Consider the following 18438-nt stretch of genomic DNA (forward strand, 5'->3'; position numbering starts at 1 on the left):
ATTTTTTTTTTTTTTTGCATTTAAGCCCAAATATGAGATCTGAGGTCTTTTTGACCCCAGATCTCATATTTAAGAGGACCTGTCATGCTTTTTTATATTACAAGGGATGTTTACATTCCTTATAATAGGAATAAAAGTGATAATTTTTTTTTTTTTTTTTTTTTTTTCAGTGTTAAAAATTCTAAAATAAATAAAAATAAATGCGAAAAGCAAAAAAAATTTTTTTTAAAGCGCCCCGTCGAGCTCGCGCGTAGAAGCGAACGTATACGCGAGTAGCGCCGACATATGAAAACGGTATTCAAACCACACAAGTGAGGTATCGCCGCGATCGTTAGAGCGAGAGCATTAATTTTAGCCTTAGGCCTACTCTGTAACTCAAAAAATGCAACCTGTAGAATTTTTTAAACGTCGCCTATCAAGATTTTTAAGGGTAAAAGTTTGACGCCATGACACGAGCGGGCGCAATTTTTAAGCGTGACATGTTGGGTATCATTTTACTCGGCGTAACATTATCTTTCACAATATATAAAAAAATTGGGCCAAATTTATTGTTGTCTTATTTTTTCATTTAAAAAAGTGAATTTTTTCCAAAAAAAGTGCGCTTGTAAGACCGCTGCGCAAATACGGTGTCACAAAAAGTATTGCAATGACTTCCATTTTATTCTCTAGGGTGTTAGAAAAAAAATATATAATGTTTGGGGGTTTTAAGTAATTTTCGAGCAAAAAAAAAAGGTTTTGTCTCGTAAACACCGACTCTGAAAAACAGGCCCGGGGCTAAAGTGGTTAAAAGCCATACAAATGTAGTCACATTTTTAGTTTACAGTTGGGATCACGAAAGTGTCCGATTCAGGCGTGCGCATTTCTTTTTCCTTTTTATTTGCTTTTCGGTAAGGTGCCATTAATTGCATATATTTGTTTTGGCACAAAACATTTTCAGCATTATCACTAATACAGTCCCTGTGATATAATATAATTTGTATCACCCTGATAGTATTAATGTATACTTAGGATGGTTAGTGATAGAAGCTAAAGAATCATTTGGTGGTTGCCCATTGTGTCTGGTTTCTGCCTTGTCTCCGGCTTGGGACAATTTAAGGACTTCTGAGATCCTAAAGTGGGTTATACACTATGAGAAATTCAGGCAAACAATCGTCCGATTTTTTCCTCATACAATAAAGGCTTTTTTTTTTTTTATCCTGATCATACACAGTCTTTTCAGATTTTTCTTGTATGAAAATCTTCCGAAAACGGTACACATTAAACGAAAATGTTTTTTTGTACGAGATTTTTTTTGGTGTTTTGTCCCTTTGGGAATTTTTGTACGAAAAGTCGTAATTGGCTATCAAAAGTTGTGTACACACTATATGAAAATCATACAAACGTTCCTTACACAAAAATGTTCACCCGATTTTTCTTGGTGTGTACGAGCCTTAAAGGGTCACTAAAGGATTTTTTTTTTTTTTTTTTTTAGCTAAATGGCTTCCTTTACCTTACTGCAGTCCTGGTTTCATGTCCTCATTGTTAGTTTTTGCTCTGATGTTGCTGTAATTCTCCTCTGTTTTGGACACTTCCTGGTTATCCGTTTCCTGATCACCACAGTACTGGGAAATTTTAGTTTGGTTTTCAAACCAATACTGCTCTATGGCACTGTCCAGCACAGATACAGCATAACATGCAAAAACGAAACTAAAAAACTACAGGTACATTATATGATTGATTTTTAATCGTTTTTAAAAGGAATTGGTTAACTATTATGTCTCTATACCCTGTAAACAGTAATTTCATCAAAAAAAATTAAAAATTCCTTTAGTGACCCTCTTGCAGCTTTACACATTTTTTTTTTTTTTTTTAATATAATTTTTTTGGCTTTTAATTGTCCTGTTTAATTTTAAACTGATTGTAAATAGAAACATTTTTATTTTATTACAAGCAGGTTTATACTTACCTGCTCTGTGCAATGGAATTGCACAGAGCGACCCCAAACCTCCTCCTCTTCTGGAGCCTCCAACCAGTGCTTCTGGCTCCTCCTCTCTGGACAGGTTGCACTAGACTTATTTAAATTTTAAGGGGCCCTTTACAAATCAGTGCTTCCTGTACAGACTGCTGGGATCCTAGGGCTGCACTTTAAACCTTAAAGAGCTGCAGATTGGGCACCAGTGGCCTAGAGCAATGTCGGTCTATCTTAGATCCCCCAATATATTTGAGATGTACATCTATACTAATGTAACAAATTATGAAAGTCACAAGTTTCACCTGTATAAAATATTGCACAGCAACCCTGTACAGAGGGTCTCACTGTTGTCTGCATTTAAAATGGTCCTGGTCTTGTCACATTAAACTTTTTTAAAACCTTTTAAAATACATTATGGCAGAACCAGGGCTATTGCTAGTTAAACAGTGGGTTAACATTTTCAGTCATAGTGTAACCATTCATCTTCATCTAAACATCCCAATCTCCCTTTGTACAGAGGAGTTTTATTATTTGTATTAATAAGTAAAAATATATTAAGCAGCAGATAGGGGGGGGGGGCTATTGGCTTTTTATTTTTATATTGCATTGTGACATGAAATTACCATCATTTTAACCCATTTGTACTTATATTTGGGAAGTTTTACTTAAAACAATTTCAGAGTTTACATTTTGCCAACTTATTACCCAGTGCTTGAGTAGTACATAGGTCCATTACAATCTGTCCATGTCAAACAAAAGGTGCTTCAAGTCTAATGTCCACACCACAAATGTTTTAGAATGTATAAATCAAGCTCGGAGCACATTCTGCTATTTGAGTAATACATTTGCCAGACAACAGCTTATCTATTATATTTACAGTTCCTAACCCAAAGGCACCCAGACTGTAGCATTGTATTCCTGTGCACAGATGATTGCAGTTTTGGACTCGGTTCAGACTGCCTCGACCTGAAAGTTACGACTTCCTGTGGACTTGAGTACTACTCCGATAGAAGTATAGAATATAAATTGCCTTGAAGTAGTACAGGAATCCTTCTTTTCTGAATTTGGAGCGACTTTAGTGGCAATTAAGACAGCTCTCTTTGACTCTTTGAGATTTCACATGTCACGCAACATGGGGGTTTAATAAGTTGGATCTCAAGTTTGCGTCAGTGTGAACCAAGCCTAAAAGTCACAGCTCTTAATTTCCCTACACAGATGTTGACCAGCAGCCGTTTGTACTGCATTGAAGCCTTTGACAAGGCAATAAAAAAATGACATGGTGCTTGTTTCTGCTGTCTGTTGCTGCATTTTACTGTACTAGGAACTTTCTGGAGTGCCTCAGATCACTTTGTGGTGTGAACATTCAAAAGATATTTTCCATACGCCAGAGGTTAGATTTACTTGGTTGCAGATGATGTGACCATTGTATAGTCTTTACCTAAAGTGGCTGTAAACCCGATTCATAAAATTTGAGCTGGGCAGTGTTTTGTTATCTCTCTTCAAAGCACTATGTCCCATAGCTGTCTCCTGCTTTGTTCTTCTGTTATCAGCCTGATCACTCTTGACAAATTCTCTGCCAACTGTAGTAAAAGCAGACAGTGTTTTGTGTTGGAGATGATGCTATAAATTAGCAGAGTGCTAAACCATTCTACCAACAGCTCTTAAATTCTACCTATGAGGAGAGGGGATGTGTGCCTTTCCTCCAATGAGCTATCTGGCTGTATGCCCCAACTTCACTGCAGTGTTGAACACAAAGAGAATATCTCCTAACACGATGTGCACTTTCTAAACTGTATATAAAGCCTCAGACAGCAAATATACATGTAAAACTTATGTAGGGAGATTTGTTTCATTCCTGTGTATCATGAGAGGCTGTTCACTTCACTGGGTTTATGTGAGGGTTTACATCCACTTTATTAAAGCGGGGTTCACCCTAAAAAAAAAATATCTAACATTGCATTGAGCTCACTTCCGACATTGACAGTATGCTGATCTTTTTTTTTTTTTTTGCCGTACATACCGTTGTATCGTTATCCCCCCCCCCCCCCGGCTTCCGGGGTAGTGAATCCCGCGGAGTGGGCATTCCTATGCACAGGCTAAGTGATTGACGCATTACAAAAGCTTCCCCCTGGTGCATACGGCCCCGTCACAAGTTACCGAAAGAAGCCGAACGTCGGTGCGCAGGCGCCGTATAGAGCGGACTCGCAGTCCGGCTTCTTTCGGGCAACTCGTGACGCAGCCATATGCGCCGGGCAGAAGCTTTTGTCATACGTCAATCACTTAGCCTGTGCATAGAAACGCCCACTCCCGTGGGATTCACTACCCGGAAGACGTGGGGGAAAATAACGATACAACGGTATGTACGGCAAAAAAAAAAAAAGATCAGCATACTGTCAAATGTTTTTTTTAGGGTGAACCCCCGCTTTAACGAAATTACAACCAAAAATTTCTGAATGCTTAATAGGATTTCCAAGTCAAAATGCATAACTTCTAGTGACAAACAATGGGTAACCTACTGAACTTTTACAATCTGAAAGATTTAATTTGGCCGCAGTTTATTGTGATGCAAAGGTGCATGTAAATTTTTCCATGTGGGAAAAAAAAGATATCCCTATCATGTAACAGAGTATTTCTAGATTGCCTGATGTCCGCAATATTCAGCAAGGTCTGTCTAAGCCAACATGTACGCCATATGGCTAAAGATTTGTGGATGCCTGACCATCACACCTTCTGTATGGCCAAAAGTATGTGGACATCCCTCAGAATGATTGAATTCACATGTTTCCAGGAAAGGGTACTGATAATGCTGCAGCATACAAAGATTTTTTTGGGAAAGGCCCTGTTTTGTTCCAGCATGACGGTCCCGGTGTACGAAGCAAGCTCCATAAAGACTTGACCAGTCTGGTGTGAAGGAACTCAAGTAGTTGCACAGAGCCCTGACCTCAACCCTACTGAACACCTTTGGGATAAATTGGAACACCACGTGCAGACTAGATCTTCGTGTCCAATATCGGTACCTGACCTTTCAATGGGGCACAAATCCCCACAGATACTCCACTGTTCTTGGAAGACTTTCTACAAAAAGGAACCAACTCCATATTAATGGGCATGCTTTTTGAATAGCATGTCAGCAAAAAATGTTGTGGGGGGTCCACAAACATTTGTACTATATATTGTAAATGCCATTCACAATTTGTTTACTCTTCTGTACAGAAAAGTGAAGGACTATCATGCTCGCACACAAACATCAAACACGCTGAACTATGTGTTTGTAGCTAGATTACCAACTAGATTGTGTGGGTTTTTTTTTTCAATACTTTGCTACCTCTTCAATTGATGCACTGGGGGAGATTTACAAAAAATGGTGTACACTGCATCTGGTGCAGCTGTGCAAAATAACCAATCTGTTTCTAACTTCAGCTTGTTCAATTAAGCTTTGACAAGAACATATAGAATCTGACTGGTTACTATGTACAGCTGCACTAGATTCTGTGCACCAGTTTTAGTAAATATCTGCCATTGTGTCAAAAACAATCAGAATTTTTATTAAATCAAGATGAACATATTGTCTAGGACTCCCTATTTGAACAGGCATTGAACCTGGCCAAGGGCAATGTGAAAGTTAATACTGTGGATGCTGCAGACCAAATGGCGTGATGTACACACTTTACCAGTCAGCGAGTGGCTTCCAACCTCTGCCTCTTTACAGATGTGTCGCTTATGGTGTGACTTTTCTCCTGATGTAAACCAGATTAACCAGATTTAGCAAATTATTTACCAGAGGTAGATCTATGCTAGCAAGTTACTTGCAATTAAAGTGATTTCCTCTACTTCTTGTATTTACAGGGTGTGAAGCCAGCCAGCTTTGATAAGGTTGCCATTCCAGAGGTGAAAGAGATTATCGAGGGATGCATTCGTCAGAATAAGGATGAAAGGTTTGCGAAGATGTCCTAGGTTTATATGATCTGTAACAGTCACTTTTTATATTCTCTGGATTGTGTTTTTGATGGACAGAGTGCCTATAATGTTCAACCTTCGGTGTATAAAGCTTTATTTACATGCATTTCCTCTCCAGAAAAAACAATATCCATTTCCACTATAGACCCAATTTGGCTGAGTTTCTTCAGAACCCTTCAGTATGTTTTCTGAGTTAAAAACCTGGATCAGGATTCCACAGCACAGAAGTCTCCTACTTTTGCAGGCTCTTACATTGTAACGCTTGCAAAAAATCCCCCCAAGATTTGGTTAGCTGAGGAAAGGTAAAACCTCTCAGGTTTTTGCTATGTGTGACCCCCTAGGATTTCCCCATTCCTTCTGTCTAAAGGAAGCAGGAAGTACATGGGATTCTACTAAAAATAAGGGGAAATCCACGTCTGACAGCTGTCACCAGAACATGTGCCCCCCACCGGAAATGATGCATTCTGTTCCGGTTTCATGAGCGATCATAACATATTGCGTTCTCTTTCTTTTTATTCTCCCTGTGTAACGGTGGACCACAGGACGAAACCTGAAGTTGGCTAAGGGGCAAAGCAGTAAAAGCCTGACAAATCCTTGCCCATTCTAGCAGTTTTAATCAAAACAACAAAGTTTTGTCTGAAGCTATACTTAGTGTTACTAACCCCAGGTCCCTGCATTCACTATATCTGGCCTCCCACAGTACACAGAACATGAAAATGCGATTATTTTACTAAATATAAACTACTTAATACCTTTTCTCATCAGCAGTATATAGAAATCTTGTGATGAATTTGTGTCCGGCTGAGCGCTGGTTAAAGCTTTTCTGAGTTTTCATTCTCCGGACTGTCCTATGAGGCTGTATGACCCCAGACCCTCTGTCTGGACAGTGCTGATTGGCCTGTGCTGATCACATGCACCCCCCCCCCAAAAAAAAACTCTTGCACCACACACACCAAACTGTACTATCAACAGATGGATTGGGGACATTAAAATAAGAGGAGGATCAGAGAAGACCAGATCAAACTGCCTTTTTACACAATATGGAGGATTAACCCCTTAGGTTCCACAGTGAGTAGAACAGGCATGCTTTACTGCATATACAGACTGATTTATCTGTTGTGGGTTACTTTATAGAGCTCTGTGACAGAGATTGTGCCAGTGAACATCAGTGTCACATTTTATTTTGTGTTTGCAGTTAGTGCATCTTGAGCAAATATGTTTTACATCTCTGCCAACTTATCTGGCATCCGTGTTCACTCATGTTTGCACTCTGATCTCCCTAAAGTTGTTGATTTTGTTTGGTTAGGTATGCCATTAAAGACTTGCTGAACCATGCCTTCTTCCAAGAGGAGACTGGGGTGCGAGTTGAACTGGCAGAAGAGGATGATGGAGAAAAGATAGCCATAAAACTGTGGTTACGCATTGAAGATATCAAGAAATTAAAAGGCAAATACAAGGATAACGAAGCCATAGAATTTTCTTTTGACTTGGAGAGGGATGTCCCCGATGATGTAGCTCAAGAAATGGTGAGCTTTCCTCAATTTCTGTCTCATACACTGCTCAAAAAGAGATCCCTGTGGAAGCCATCACATATTAAGTCAATGCTTTTAACTGTTAAAGTGATTAACGATCACCTTGTAAATCAAAAGATTTTATAAAAAAAAAAAAAAGTATAGATGTATTTTTTTTTATTTTTTATAAATACTTTTTTTATTCCTTATTTATAATTTATCACATTCCATCTGTTGCCAGCTGCATAAATACTGGTTGAGGAGAAGCAACAGCACACAATACAAAGAGAACAGGGTACTTTTTCATACAAGTACATGTTACAGCAGGCACATATCAGGAATATGAAAGTTTGACTTTACATATTCTTTAAGTTTTTCATAATAGATTTTTTTTTAGCTGCCTGCATTTTTCTTCTAATATTACAACAACCGTGGTAGGATGTTGTGACTGGCATTAAGCATAATGGTGAACAATAGACTATATTTTTTAGGGTTCCTGTCCGTTGAATGCAACAGGGCGTGAGAGGAAATTCCCTATTAGCGGTTGCTAAAATGGGTGTCATCCTTGAAATTTTTTCTCGCTTCCTGTTCCTGCGATGACCCAAACATTTTAATTTCACACCTTTTGGTCAATGGGCACATAGAGGGTGAGTCTTTAAGGCTACTTTCACACTTGGGCAGGCGTTGACGGTAAAACGCTGCTAGTTTTAGCAGTGCTTTTCTGTCATTTTAGTGGCGCTTTTAACTCCGCTAGCAGCCGATGAAGGGGTTAAATGCGCTCTGTGTAGCGTCGCTGCTGAAATGCTTTTTAGGTGCTTTGGCAATGGTGCTAATTCATTTCAATGGGCAGGAGTGGTGTTAATACACCACTCCTGTAAAAAAAGTCCTGCAAGCAGCATCTTTGAATCAGGGTAATCACTGCTTCAAATATGCTGTTTGCAGGACTTTTTTTTAAGTCCTGCCAGTGCATCGCCTCAGTGTGAAAGCACTCAGGCTTTCACACTGAGACTGCAGAGGAGCCGTTTTTCAGGTGCTTTACGGGCGCTATCTTTAGTCCAAAAGAGCCTGAAAAACTCCCCAGTGTGAAAGGGGTCTAAATGATGATCTCTACTTGTATTAAAATTGGCCTTAAAAGCAGAGCTTTAGGATAAAACAATTAGTAGGTGGGGGAGAGTAAACTGCAAGTGTTTTATAGTACAAATATTAAAAGGTTTTCGGAATAGTTGGGGGTAATAAAACATATGGTCAATTCACTAATTGTTATTAAATGCAGTAGTTATGTTTTTTTGTAAATATTGCAAGTGATAATAGAAGTCCATTCTTCACAGTAAATATGTGTGATACCGCAAAAAATAAATAAAAATTTAAGATAAATAGTGACAAAATTGAAATTCTGTGCACACTTTGATACTAAGCCAAAAACATTAAAGTGCAGATGTTCTAAATAAATATGTGGTAATAGTGGTTGAGGGGCAGTAAAAACAGTAACCCATCTGGTCATATACAAGCTTAAATGCTCTACACAATTTGCAGGGTCTATTTAATTTTTTCATTTTTTGTGTATGATTGATTTTCATGATTTGCGTGTTTGTTAATCACTAGACAGTTGAGAATTTTGTTTACACTATGCTGATTTAATGTATATAATTGAGTAATTTAGTGCAGCATTTTTTTCTTACAAATATAAGAATAAAAAAAACACATTTGTTATTTCATGGTATAGGCAGTTGATACTTTAGGAATGTGCAAAATAACAACGAGGGGACATCTGCACAGGTCAGTAATTCAGATGAAAATAATATATCCATCTGGAAATGTTATTCTCGTAACTCAGGAATGTAACTGCAACGTAGTTTGTAAAATTGCACTAGAGGGAGATTATTGTGTCAATGCAGAACGGTCATGATAAAAAAGCAATGAAGCAACTTAAACATCAATAAAATGAGGTACTTAATAAGAAAAAAATATATATATATTTTTTTTATAACAAATTCAGTAAACAAAAAGTTTTTTAGTGAATTGACTGCTTTCGAGATAAATACTGCATGAGTTATTTTAAGGCAAAAACTTTTCTTCTGCAAGAGCTTTTCTTCGGCTTCCTGGACTTAGAGGCCTGTTGGGTCCAGCTTGTTTGGACCATGAACAGCATAGAAGCTAAACCTACCTTTGTCCATAGGAAATAGTAGAAATGTAGTAGGTCTTATTTATTTATTTTTTCACCCTGACAGGCGGAGTTGTATTAAGATTTTTTTTTCCCCTCCCTCCATACAGGTAGAATCTGGCTACGTCTGTGAAGGTGATCACAAAACCATGGCCAAGGCGATCAAAGACAGAGTGTCGCTGATCAAACGTAAACGAGAGCAGCGTCAACAGGTGCGAGAAGAGCAGGAGAAGAGGAAGCAAGAGGAGATCAGCCAGCAGCAGCCTGAATCGCAGCTCCCGAGCCCACATCAGGGCACAGGAATATCTGCACAACCTAGCTCTGGTCCAGCCCCTGCCCTGACCAGTTTGCCAAATGCCTCTGCCAGCCAGGTGGAGCCAGAGGAGCCTGAAGCTGATCAGCATCTGCAGTACCAGCAGCCCAGCATATCGGTGACATGTGAGTTGTACTTGAAGTAAAGTACCACTGCATACGTTCAAAAAGTTTGATATTATGGGTCAGTTAGTGGATAGTATGTAAATGTGCTGCCTGTTTTGCATTGTTTGTGTCATGAAGGCTATTGAAAGATGTACGGTGCTTACGGTGACAATTTTTTTATGCACACGGAAATATTAAATTATTAAAACCCTATTCTCTGATTTATTTTCACATTAATGGGGCTTGATTCTCTGGACTAAGAACTGCCTAAGGTGTCCGTTTATGAAGCAGCGAACAGCGGTGATCCCAAGTATCACCACTGATCACAGCCCATAAACAGTTTATGAAACAGAGATAATCGGGGGGAGAAGTGTTTGAACTTGTTCTTACGCCGATTATCTCCACTCACAGAGAATCCTCATAGACTGACACAAAAACAGCCAGTTTATGAAGCTGTGATCTCAGCGCTTCACTGGCGATCTGAGTCAGAATATACACTCTGCCGATTCACCATCTCAGAGGTGGTGAAGTGGGGAGTGAAGAGGGAATCCCGGGGGTTCTGAGGAGGAAGATTTTTAACTTCCTTCTACCTCGTTCTGACGCCTCAACACTGTAACTATGTCCCCCTGTAATATTTATGTGTATACAAATATATACATGCATACATACATACTGTATTTGCTGGCCTATAAGACTACCTTTTACACTTAAAAAAACTGTCCAAAAAGCAGGGGTCGTCTTATACGCCGGGTCAGCTGCTCGGATGCCTGCTGGATGTGCGGTAATACTGTATGTAGCTTCGGCTACATACAGTATTTACCGCTTAGCCAATCCCAGTGAGCGATGTATTCAAATAAATACAGAGCCTGCCCAGATTGGAGTAACAACCATCTACCATACATACAGTAACCTGATCGGATTGGCTTTGAGAGTCAGAGAGGCGTGGGCTGATGATGTTACAGCCTCTGCCAATCCAAGCAGGCTTTGTATTCATTAATAGAATACATGACTCGCCGTGATTGGCTCCAGCAAAAATGAAGAAGAATATGGCTCCATAAGGAAGAAATATGAAGCGTCGGAAGGGGGGTCTTCTTATATGGTGAGTACAGCGAAAAAAATCTTAAACTGTAAAATTAGGGGGTCGCCTTATACGCCCGGTCGCCTTATACACCAGCAAATATGATATATATAGTGTGTATGTGTGTGTGTGTGTGTGTATATATATATATATATATATATATATATATATATATATATATATATATATTAGTGTGTGTATATGTATATATATATATAATGTGTGTATATACATGTGTGTGTGTGTGTGTGTGTGTATATATATAGTGCCTTGCGAAAGTATTCGCCCCCCTTTAACTTTGCGACCTTTTGCCACATTTCAGGCTTCAAACATAAAGATATAAAACAATTTTTTTTTTGAAGAATCAACAACAAGTGGGACACAATCATGAAGACGAAATTTATTGGATATTTCAAACTTTTTTAACAAATAAAAAACTGAAAAATTGGGAGTGCAAAATTATTCAGCCCCTTTTACTTTCAGTGCAGCAAACTCTCTCCAGAAGTTCAGTGAGGATCTCTGAATGGTCCAATGTTGACCTAAATGACTAATGATGATAAATAGAATCCACCTGTGTGTAATCAAGTCTCCGTATAAATGCACCTGCACTGTGATAGTCTCAGGGGTCTGTTTAAAGCGCAGAGAGCATCATGAAGAACAAGGAACACACCAGGCAGGTCCGAGATACTGTTGTGGAGAAGTTTAAAGCCGGATTTGGATACAAAAACATTTCCCAAGCTTTAAACATCCCAAGGAGCACTGTGCAAGCGATAATATTGAAATGGAAGGAGTATCGGACCACTGTAAATCTACGAAGACCTGGCCGTCCCTCTAAACTTTCAGCTCATACAAGGAAAAGACTGATCAGAGATGCAGCCAAGAGGCCCATGATCATCTACAGCTGAGGTGGGAGACTCTGTCCATAGGACAACAATCAGTTGTATACTGCACAAATCTGGCCTTTATGGAAGAGTGGCAAGAAGAAAGCCATTTCTTAAAGATATCCATAAAAAGTGTCGTTTAAAGTTTGCCAAAAGCCACCTGAGAGACACACCAAACATGTGGAAGAAGGTGCTCTGGTCAGATGAAATCAAAATAGAACTTTTTGGCAACAATGCAAAATGTTATGTTTGGCGTAAAAGCAACACAGCTCATCACCCTGAACACACCATCCCCACTGTCAAACATGGTGGTGGTAGCATCATGGTTTGGGCCTGCTTTTCTTCAGCAGGGACAGGGAAGATGGTTAAAATTGATGGGAAGATGGATGGAGCCAAATACAGGACCATTCTGGAAGAAAACCTGATGGAGTCTGCAAAAGACCTGAGACTGTGACGGAGATTTGTCTTCCAACAAGACAATGATCCAAAACATAAAGCAACATCTACAATGGAATGGCTCACAAATAAACATATCCAGGTGTTAGAATGGCCAAGTCAAAGTCCAGACCTGAATGCAATCGAGAATCTGTGGAAAGAACTGAAAACTGCTGTTCACAAACGCTCTCCATCCAACCTCACTGAGCTCGAGCTGTTTTGCAAGGAGGAATGGGCAAAAATGTCAGTCTCTCGATGTGCAAAACTGATAGAGACATACCCCAAGCGACATACAGCTGTAATCGCAGCAAAAGGTGGCGCTACAAAGTATTAACTTAAGGGGGCTGAATAATTTTGACCGCCCAATTTTTCAGTTTTTTATTTGTTAAAGTTTGAAATATCCAATAAATTTCGTTCCACTTCATGATTGTGTCCCACTTGTTGATTCTTCAAAAAAAATTAGTTTTATATCTTTGTTTGAAGCCTGAAATGTGGCAAAAGGTCGCAAAGTTCAAGGGGGCCGAATACTTTCGCAAGGCACTGTATAATGTGTGTTTGTGTGTGTATATATATTATGTAGGGGGACTCGTTATTTTAATTACATTAACCACGCCATCTGTCAGTGTACTGCGCAATGATAATTTATCACTGCTCAATAAACTGACATCTGTGTTTCAGTGAATTTCTGGTACTGTAATCTCTGATGCCACGTACACACGATGGGTCCATCCGATGAGAACGGACCGATGGACCGTTTTCATCGGTTAACCGATGAAGCTGACTGATGGTCCGTCATGCCTACACACCATCGGTTAAAAAAACGATTGTGTCAGAACGCAGTGACGTAAAACACAACGACGTGCTGAAAAAAACAAAGTTCAATTCTTTCAAGCATGCGTCGACTTGATTCTGAGCATGCGTGAATTTTTAACCGATGGTCGTGCCTACTAACGATCAGTTTTGTCCTATCGGTTAGGAATCCATCGGTTAAATTTAAAGCAAGTTGGCTTTTTTAACCGATGGTTAAATAACCTTATGGGGCCCACACACGATCGATTTTGACCGATGAAAACGGTCCATCAGACCGTTGTCCTCTGTTTAACCTATCGTGTGTACGAGGCCTTAAAGTCTCATGAGATTCCAGTATCAGGGGCCGTTCTCCAGTGTTAGAAGCGTTGGTAGATCACTTCACTCCTCCAAGGGTGAAGCGATCTACTCCGCTTCATCAACAGGCACACAGAGGAGAAAAATCTCCTCTGTGAATGCCGGAGAACAAAGCAGTGAATAGATTTCACCGCTTCATAAAAGGACACCTAAGAGTATTCAGTTTGGTTAGTAAGGCACTTTGTGTGAGGGGGGGGGGGGGGGGGGGCTGGCTGGGGTGGCAGTAGACAGGGCTTAGCGAAATGGTTCTGAAAGTCTGTGGTTCGGCGGCACTGCCCATTAATTTCAATGGGCAGGGGTGCTTTAGGAGCGGTGTATTCACCGCTCCTAATGCGCTGCGAAGAAGCTTCTGGCAGGACTTTTTTCTGAAGCCCTGCCAGCACACCACTCCAGTGTGAAAGCCGCTAGCAGGGCACTTTTAACCTCCGCTTGCGGCCGAAAAAAGGCTTTACCTGTGGTTTGGCGCCACTGCACCTTGTCAAACTTGACCTCTAGTAAACCAGCACATTTTACAAAAAGTGGCTGAATTAATGGAATTCGTCTTTAATAACTGGGTGTAGAGCAGTAAGAAGATGGAACTAACCAAGGAAGTTTAAGATGTTTGTGGATTAGATAATTTGTATTTCACAATCTAGACGAGATCTTTGTACTCATTTAAAGATATGTTTGTGTAGTTTTCTTCTGCTTTGGGTTTGTTAAAAATTGTTTTGCCAGCTCGCATGTGCATTTGTGCTTTTCTCTTGCACTCTGACTTTTCTGCTCTGTCATGTTCTTTTTTACAGCAGATGGAATCCTAGACAGTGGGCAAGGCTCCTCCGTGTACTCCGAGTCTCGCTTGGGCAGTCAGCAAACTGTTTCCTATGGCTCCCAACAGGATCCTATCCTTCCTTCTGGCACCATCTCTGGATATAGCACTCCAGCTCAGCCAGGGGTCGGGGTAAGGAAACTAACTGAATTTCTTAATGATATAATTTTGTCCATAATGGCCTTATTGCTAGTAATGAAGAGCCTTTCAGTGGCTGAGACACAAAAAACCCCAGCAGTCTAGAGCAACATTTTCTCAAGGAATTGAAAGTTTTGTGTCTTAGCTCAAAATGGAACGGCCTAAATGCACGTTGTATCCTGGAAATCTGAACATTGCTCTGTTTCTCAATATATTGTAAATCTGCTAAAGTCTACTCGCTAATCACATTTTCAAAAGGAACATATGGGTTCCATTTTAACTTTGTTGATTCATGTAAAAGCATAAAAACATTAGGTATATTGGAAGTAGGTTTGAGCATGTTTAATTTCCAGAGACCAACTTTTATCTGGGAAAAATTAAACCTGTGCAAAACATTTTCCCAACTTTTAAAAAGCTGCAATTACATAAAAATAATGGTTTATTCTGGGAGAGGTGGAGATATTCTGTAGTCCAGCATAGGAAAACTGGGCAGAACTGACAACTCTGCTTGGAATTTCAGCGCAGCAGAGCCAGCATTGTCTTCCTCTTGCATAAAGTTAGAAACTCATTGAACTCATGGCAGATTAACAGTTTTTATTTTTTATTTCTGTACTGCAACCCTTTTTAAAGAGGCAAGATATACTTGAAATGCAGAGTGTTGATTAATCACAGTAATACGTTATTTCCAGAGTAGTCAGAAGTTACTAAGCATTTTTATTGATCGTATTATACTGCGATCTTGGATTTTATTTGTATATAATTTGTGAGCGTTCTAGGCCTGTTTCTGTTGAGAAAAGTCAGCTTATTTTTGTGTTATCTGCTGTGGAATATTGCATGATAATGATGCATCCAAATACCAACCTGATTGATTTTTATCCTTCATAGCTCTTAGAAACCCCCGATACCATATATGCATGTATCCTGTCCCATTACTTATGATATTTTATTCAGTTTTACATTGGTTTCACATACTATATACAATACATACCTGCCACTGCACAAGAGCACAACTATTTTTTTATCCTTTCCTCAGTTTTGCTTTTCCTATTAATTGTCTAAATAAAAATAACTGTCTAATCAACACAGTTAAAACCATTCTTTGATTAATTTATTTCTAATTGTTTTCAGTTTTTTTTTTTTTATTTGAGGACAAAGCTTGTCCATAAGCTACACTAACTGATTTCTCTTTGCTGCATTGTCTGACGGAGAGGCATATGGAATTTTGGTCCTGATGCTTGTGAAGATTGCAATGTGCTACACTTCATTTTTTACATCAACTATATATTGTATAGAAGTCAAACCTTTCCCTTTTTGTTCTTCGGAATCAGGTGGTTATGGTCATTACAGATACGATCTTGGAGGGGTTTATTCTTTTTATTTTTTCTACCAGTCATACTACTTTTTGATTGTACTCTGACTGTAGGATAAAACATGTATGTATAGCAAATACTTGACTTAATCATACAGTAGAGGGCACAGGACTCAATCTCAGAGTGACAGAGAGTGACCGTGAGCATTGGAGCAGGAGCCATCATTAACACCAGTCTCTGCATGCAATTTTATCTCCATTTCAGGCATGCATCAAGTAGCATATCTAACAAATGCAGAATAGTCTGCATCTATGTCCACTATTCCTTGGAAAAAAATACTTTGATACTGCCATTTTTTTCCTGTTTCTCTACCCGAGTCAGGTCCCGATATGCCTGCCCTGGATGAGACAAACACAGGGAGTGAAGAGGCTATTGACCCAGTATTGGTGAAAGCTGTGGAATCTATGACAATTGGATCACTCCAGAAAGGAGATTCTATCCAGTGGAAAAAGTGTTCATAAAAAGTGTCTATTCCTGTGGTGGTGGATCTTTCTGTCTTGGGCTGGCCATATATTATACAATTTTCTTATTCAATTTCCTTTAGATTTACCTTCAATGTAGTGTAAGGTCCTGCCTGATTGCATACAAATTGAAAGTGTTTAGGTTTGACCTCATATTATATGGTTTGGGTAAATCTAAAGGAAAAGGGTACAAGACAATTGTATATTGTATGGCCAGCCTTATTAATCTTAAACATCTCACTGTACCTATTGAAGATGTTTCTTTTTTCAAAGCTTCTGCAAGTAGAAAGTTTACGGCGCTCCTAAAGGCTATCTTTAATCTCTTTACACTTGCAGACTCAGCCACGCAAAGCATGTCAAACTGAAGCTAACTGGACTAGGGCAATGAACATCCAACATGATCCTGTTTTCCGGGATCGTGATTTAACAGAGCAATAACTACCTTCTGCTCTGCTTTGTTTGAATGCCCTAGAACATGTCATGAGGCAGATGTTCAGAATGGCTCTCACATGGGCAGAATATTGTGGCTTAAAGCTTGGGCAGCTGAAGTTGCCCGTAAAAAGCACATCACAAGAATGCCTTTTCAAGTTTTGAGAAGGCACTTACCAATTTATCAAAGATGCCACCAGAGGGAAGGCTTTACTTCCATAGTGAAAGATCCCAAAACCTCCTTTCCCTGGAGCCTCTACCTCTGTTAAAAACCAGAAGGCCCACAAAGCCCTCTTCTCAATAAAGTGGTACCCTCACTCCGAAGAGTGGAGGACGGCTTTTAGTTTGCCTCTCTACCCTTCTGTGCATCACAAAAATCTCAGACTTGTGGGTTTGATCGGTGACTTCACAAAATAGTTGTAAAATACCCTGAATAATCTCTTGTCCTGGGAGTAGTTGTTCAATACCCCCACAAGACAGGTTATTTAAACCTGTTATAGAAACCTGTTCACGGTTCCAAACCCCAATGGGAGTATTCTAGACTTAAACTTCCCCAATAAATTCCCAAATTTTGCATGGAATCTGTACTTCCCGTTTTCCACATTGTCCTTTGGCCTATCCTCTGCTCCCTCTGTATGCACAAATATTCTGGCACCTCTTCTTGCCCTTCCTAGAACTCCTGGGCATCCAGGCAACCAGTTATCTTGATGACCACCTCCTGAAGTACTCCTCTCCCTTCTAGCTGTTGACAAATGTTCACAGGGAAATTCAGATACTCCAGGCTTTGTTAGGTAACCAATTTTAAAAAGACTTCTCTCCAGCCTTCTTTTCGCTGAGAGTACATGAGTCCTGAACACATCCCAAGCAAATATTTTCTTTCCAGGAATTTTTATTTATTTTTTTCTCTGAGCCCACGCTTGAGAGTTCAGTTCAAAGAGACATCCTACAATAAGAAGCTCCTTGAAAGTTCTCAAGCCCAACCTTGGCCATCGAGAAGTCTGCCCTTCTCTATGACTAGAAAGTGATAGCAGGTGCCAATCTTTCATCCTGGGGAGGGGTGGTCAGTCTCCTACGGTCCAAGAAGCCTGGTCACCAGTGGAAGCCAAGCTCTCTAAAACCCTGGAGCTCAGAGCAGTTTGGATGGCTCTGCAATACTGGACTCCCCATCTGTGTGAACACCTTATAGTGCAGCCACAGCGCCACGACTGTGGCTTAAATCTGCAACCAAGGGTGGCAGCAGGGGACTTGTAGCCTTGAAGGAAGCAAACCAGATAGTCGTCTCACGAACAGTCCAGCGATCACTGACATCCATATCCCACGAGTGGAAAACTGGGAAGTTGACTTAAATCAATGGGAGAATGGGCCCTTCATTTAGACTTCACAGCTGCAGAAGCGGGGGACTCCCAATGTTAGACATCTAACCTACTACCGGAGTCAGTTTTTTTCTTCTTCTAACTTGCTCAAAACAAGAAAACCCACTTTAGGAAAGATCTACTATTTTACTCCAAAATCCTTCTTTGCCTGGTGTGAACACAGGTACTTTAATCCCAGAGATTACTTAGTGTCTTACCTTCTGTCCTTCCTACAATCGGTCTTGACCGTAAGCACTCTAAAAAGACAGGTCTCAGCCTTGTCCATTCTTTCAAGAACCTCTACGGTTGCTCTGCCTTGTAAAAACTT

The 18438-nt window shown here is 39.9% G+C and overlaps 1 protein-coding gene across 12 annotated transcripts in view; it reads left to right on the forward strand.

Annotated features, from left to right (window-relative positions):
- Positions 1-18438, forward strand: part of WNK1 (WNK lysine deficient protein kinase 1) — a 199295-nt gene that overhangs the window by 114371 nt on the left and 66486 nt on the right. For all 12 annotated transcript variants that reach the window (XM_040345270.1, XM_040345272.1, XM_040345273.1 and 9 more), the window contains 4 exons: positions 5798-5886; positions 7215-7434; positions 9691-10018; positions 14338-14492. In XM_040345270.1, the coding sequence (XP_040201204.1) occupies positions 5798-5886; positions 7215-7434; positions 9691-10018; positions 14338-14492 (792 nt within the window). The remainder of the gene's footprint in view (positions 1-5797; positions 5887-7214; positions 7435-9690; positions 10019-14337; positions 14493-18438) is intronic.

This window comes from Rana temporaria, chromosome 3, assembly GCF_905171775.1.
Source record: "Rana temporaria chromosome 3, aRanTem1.1, whole genome shotgun sequence".
NCBI lineage: Eukaryota > Metazoa > Chordata > Amphibia > Anura > Ranidae > Rana > Rana temporaria.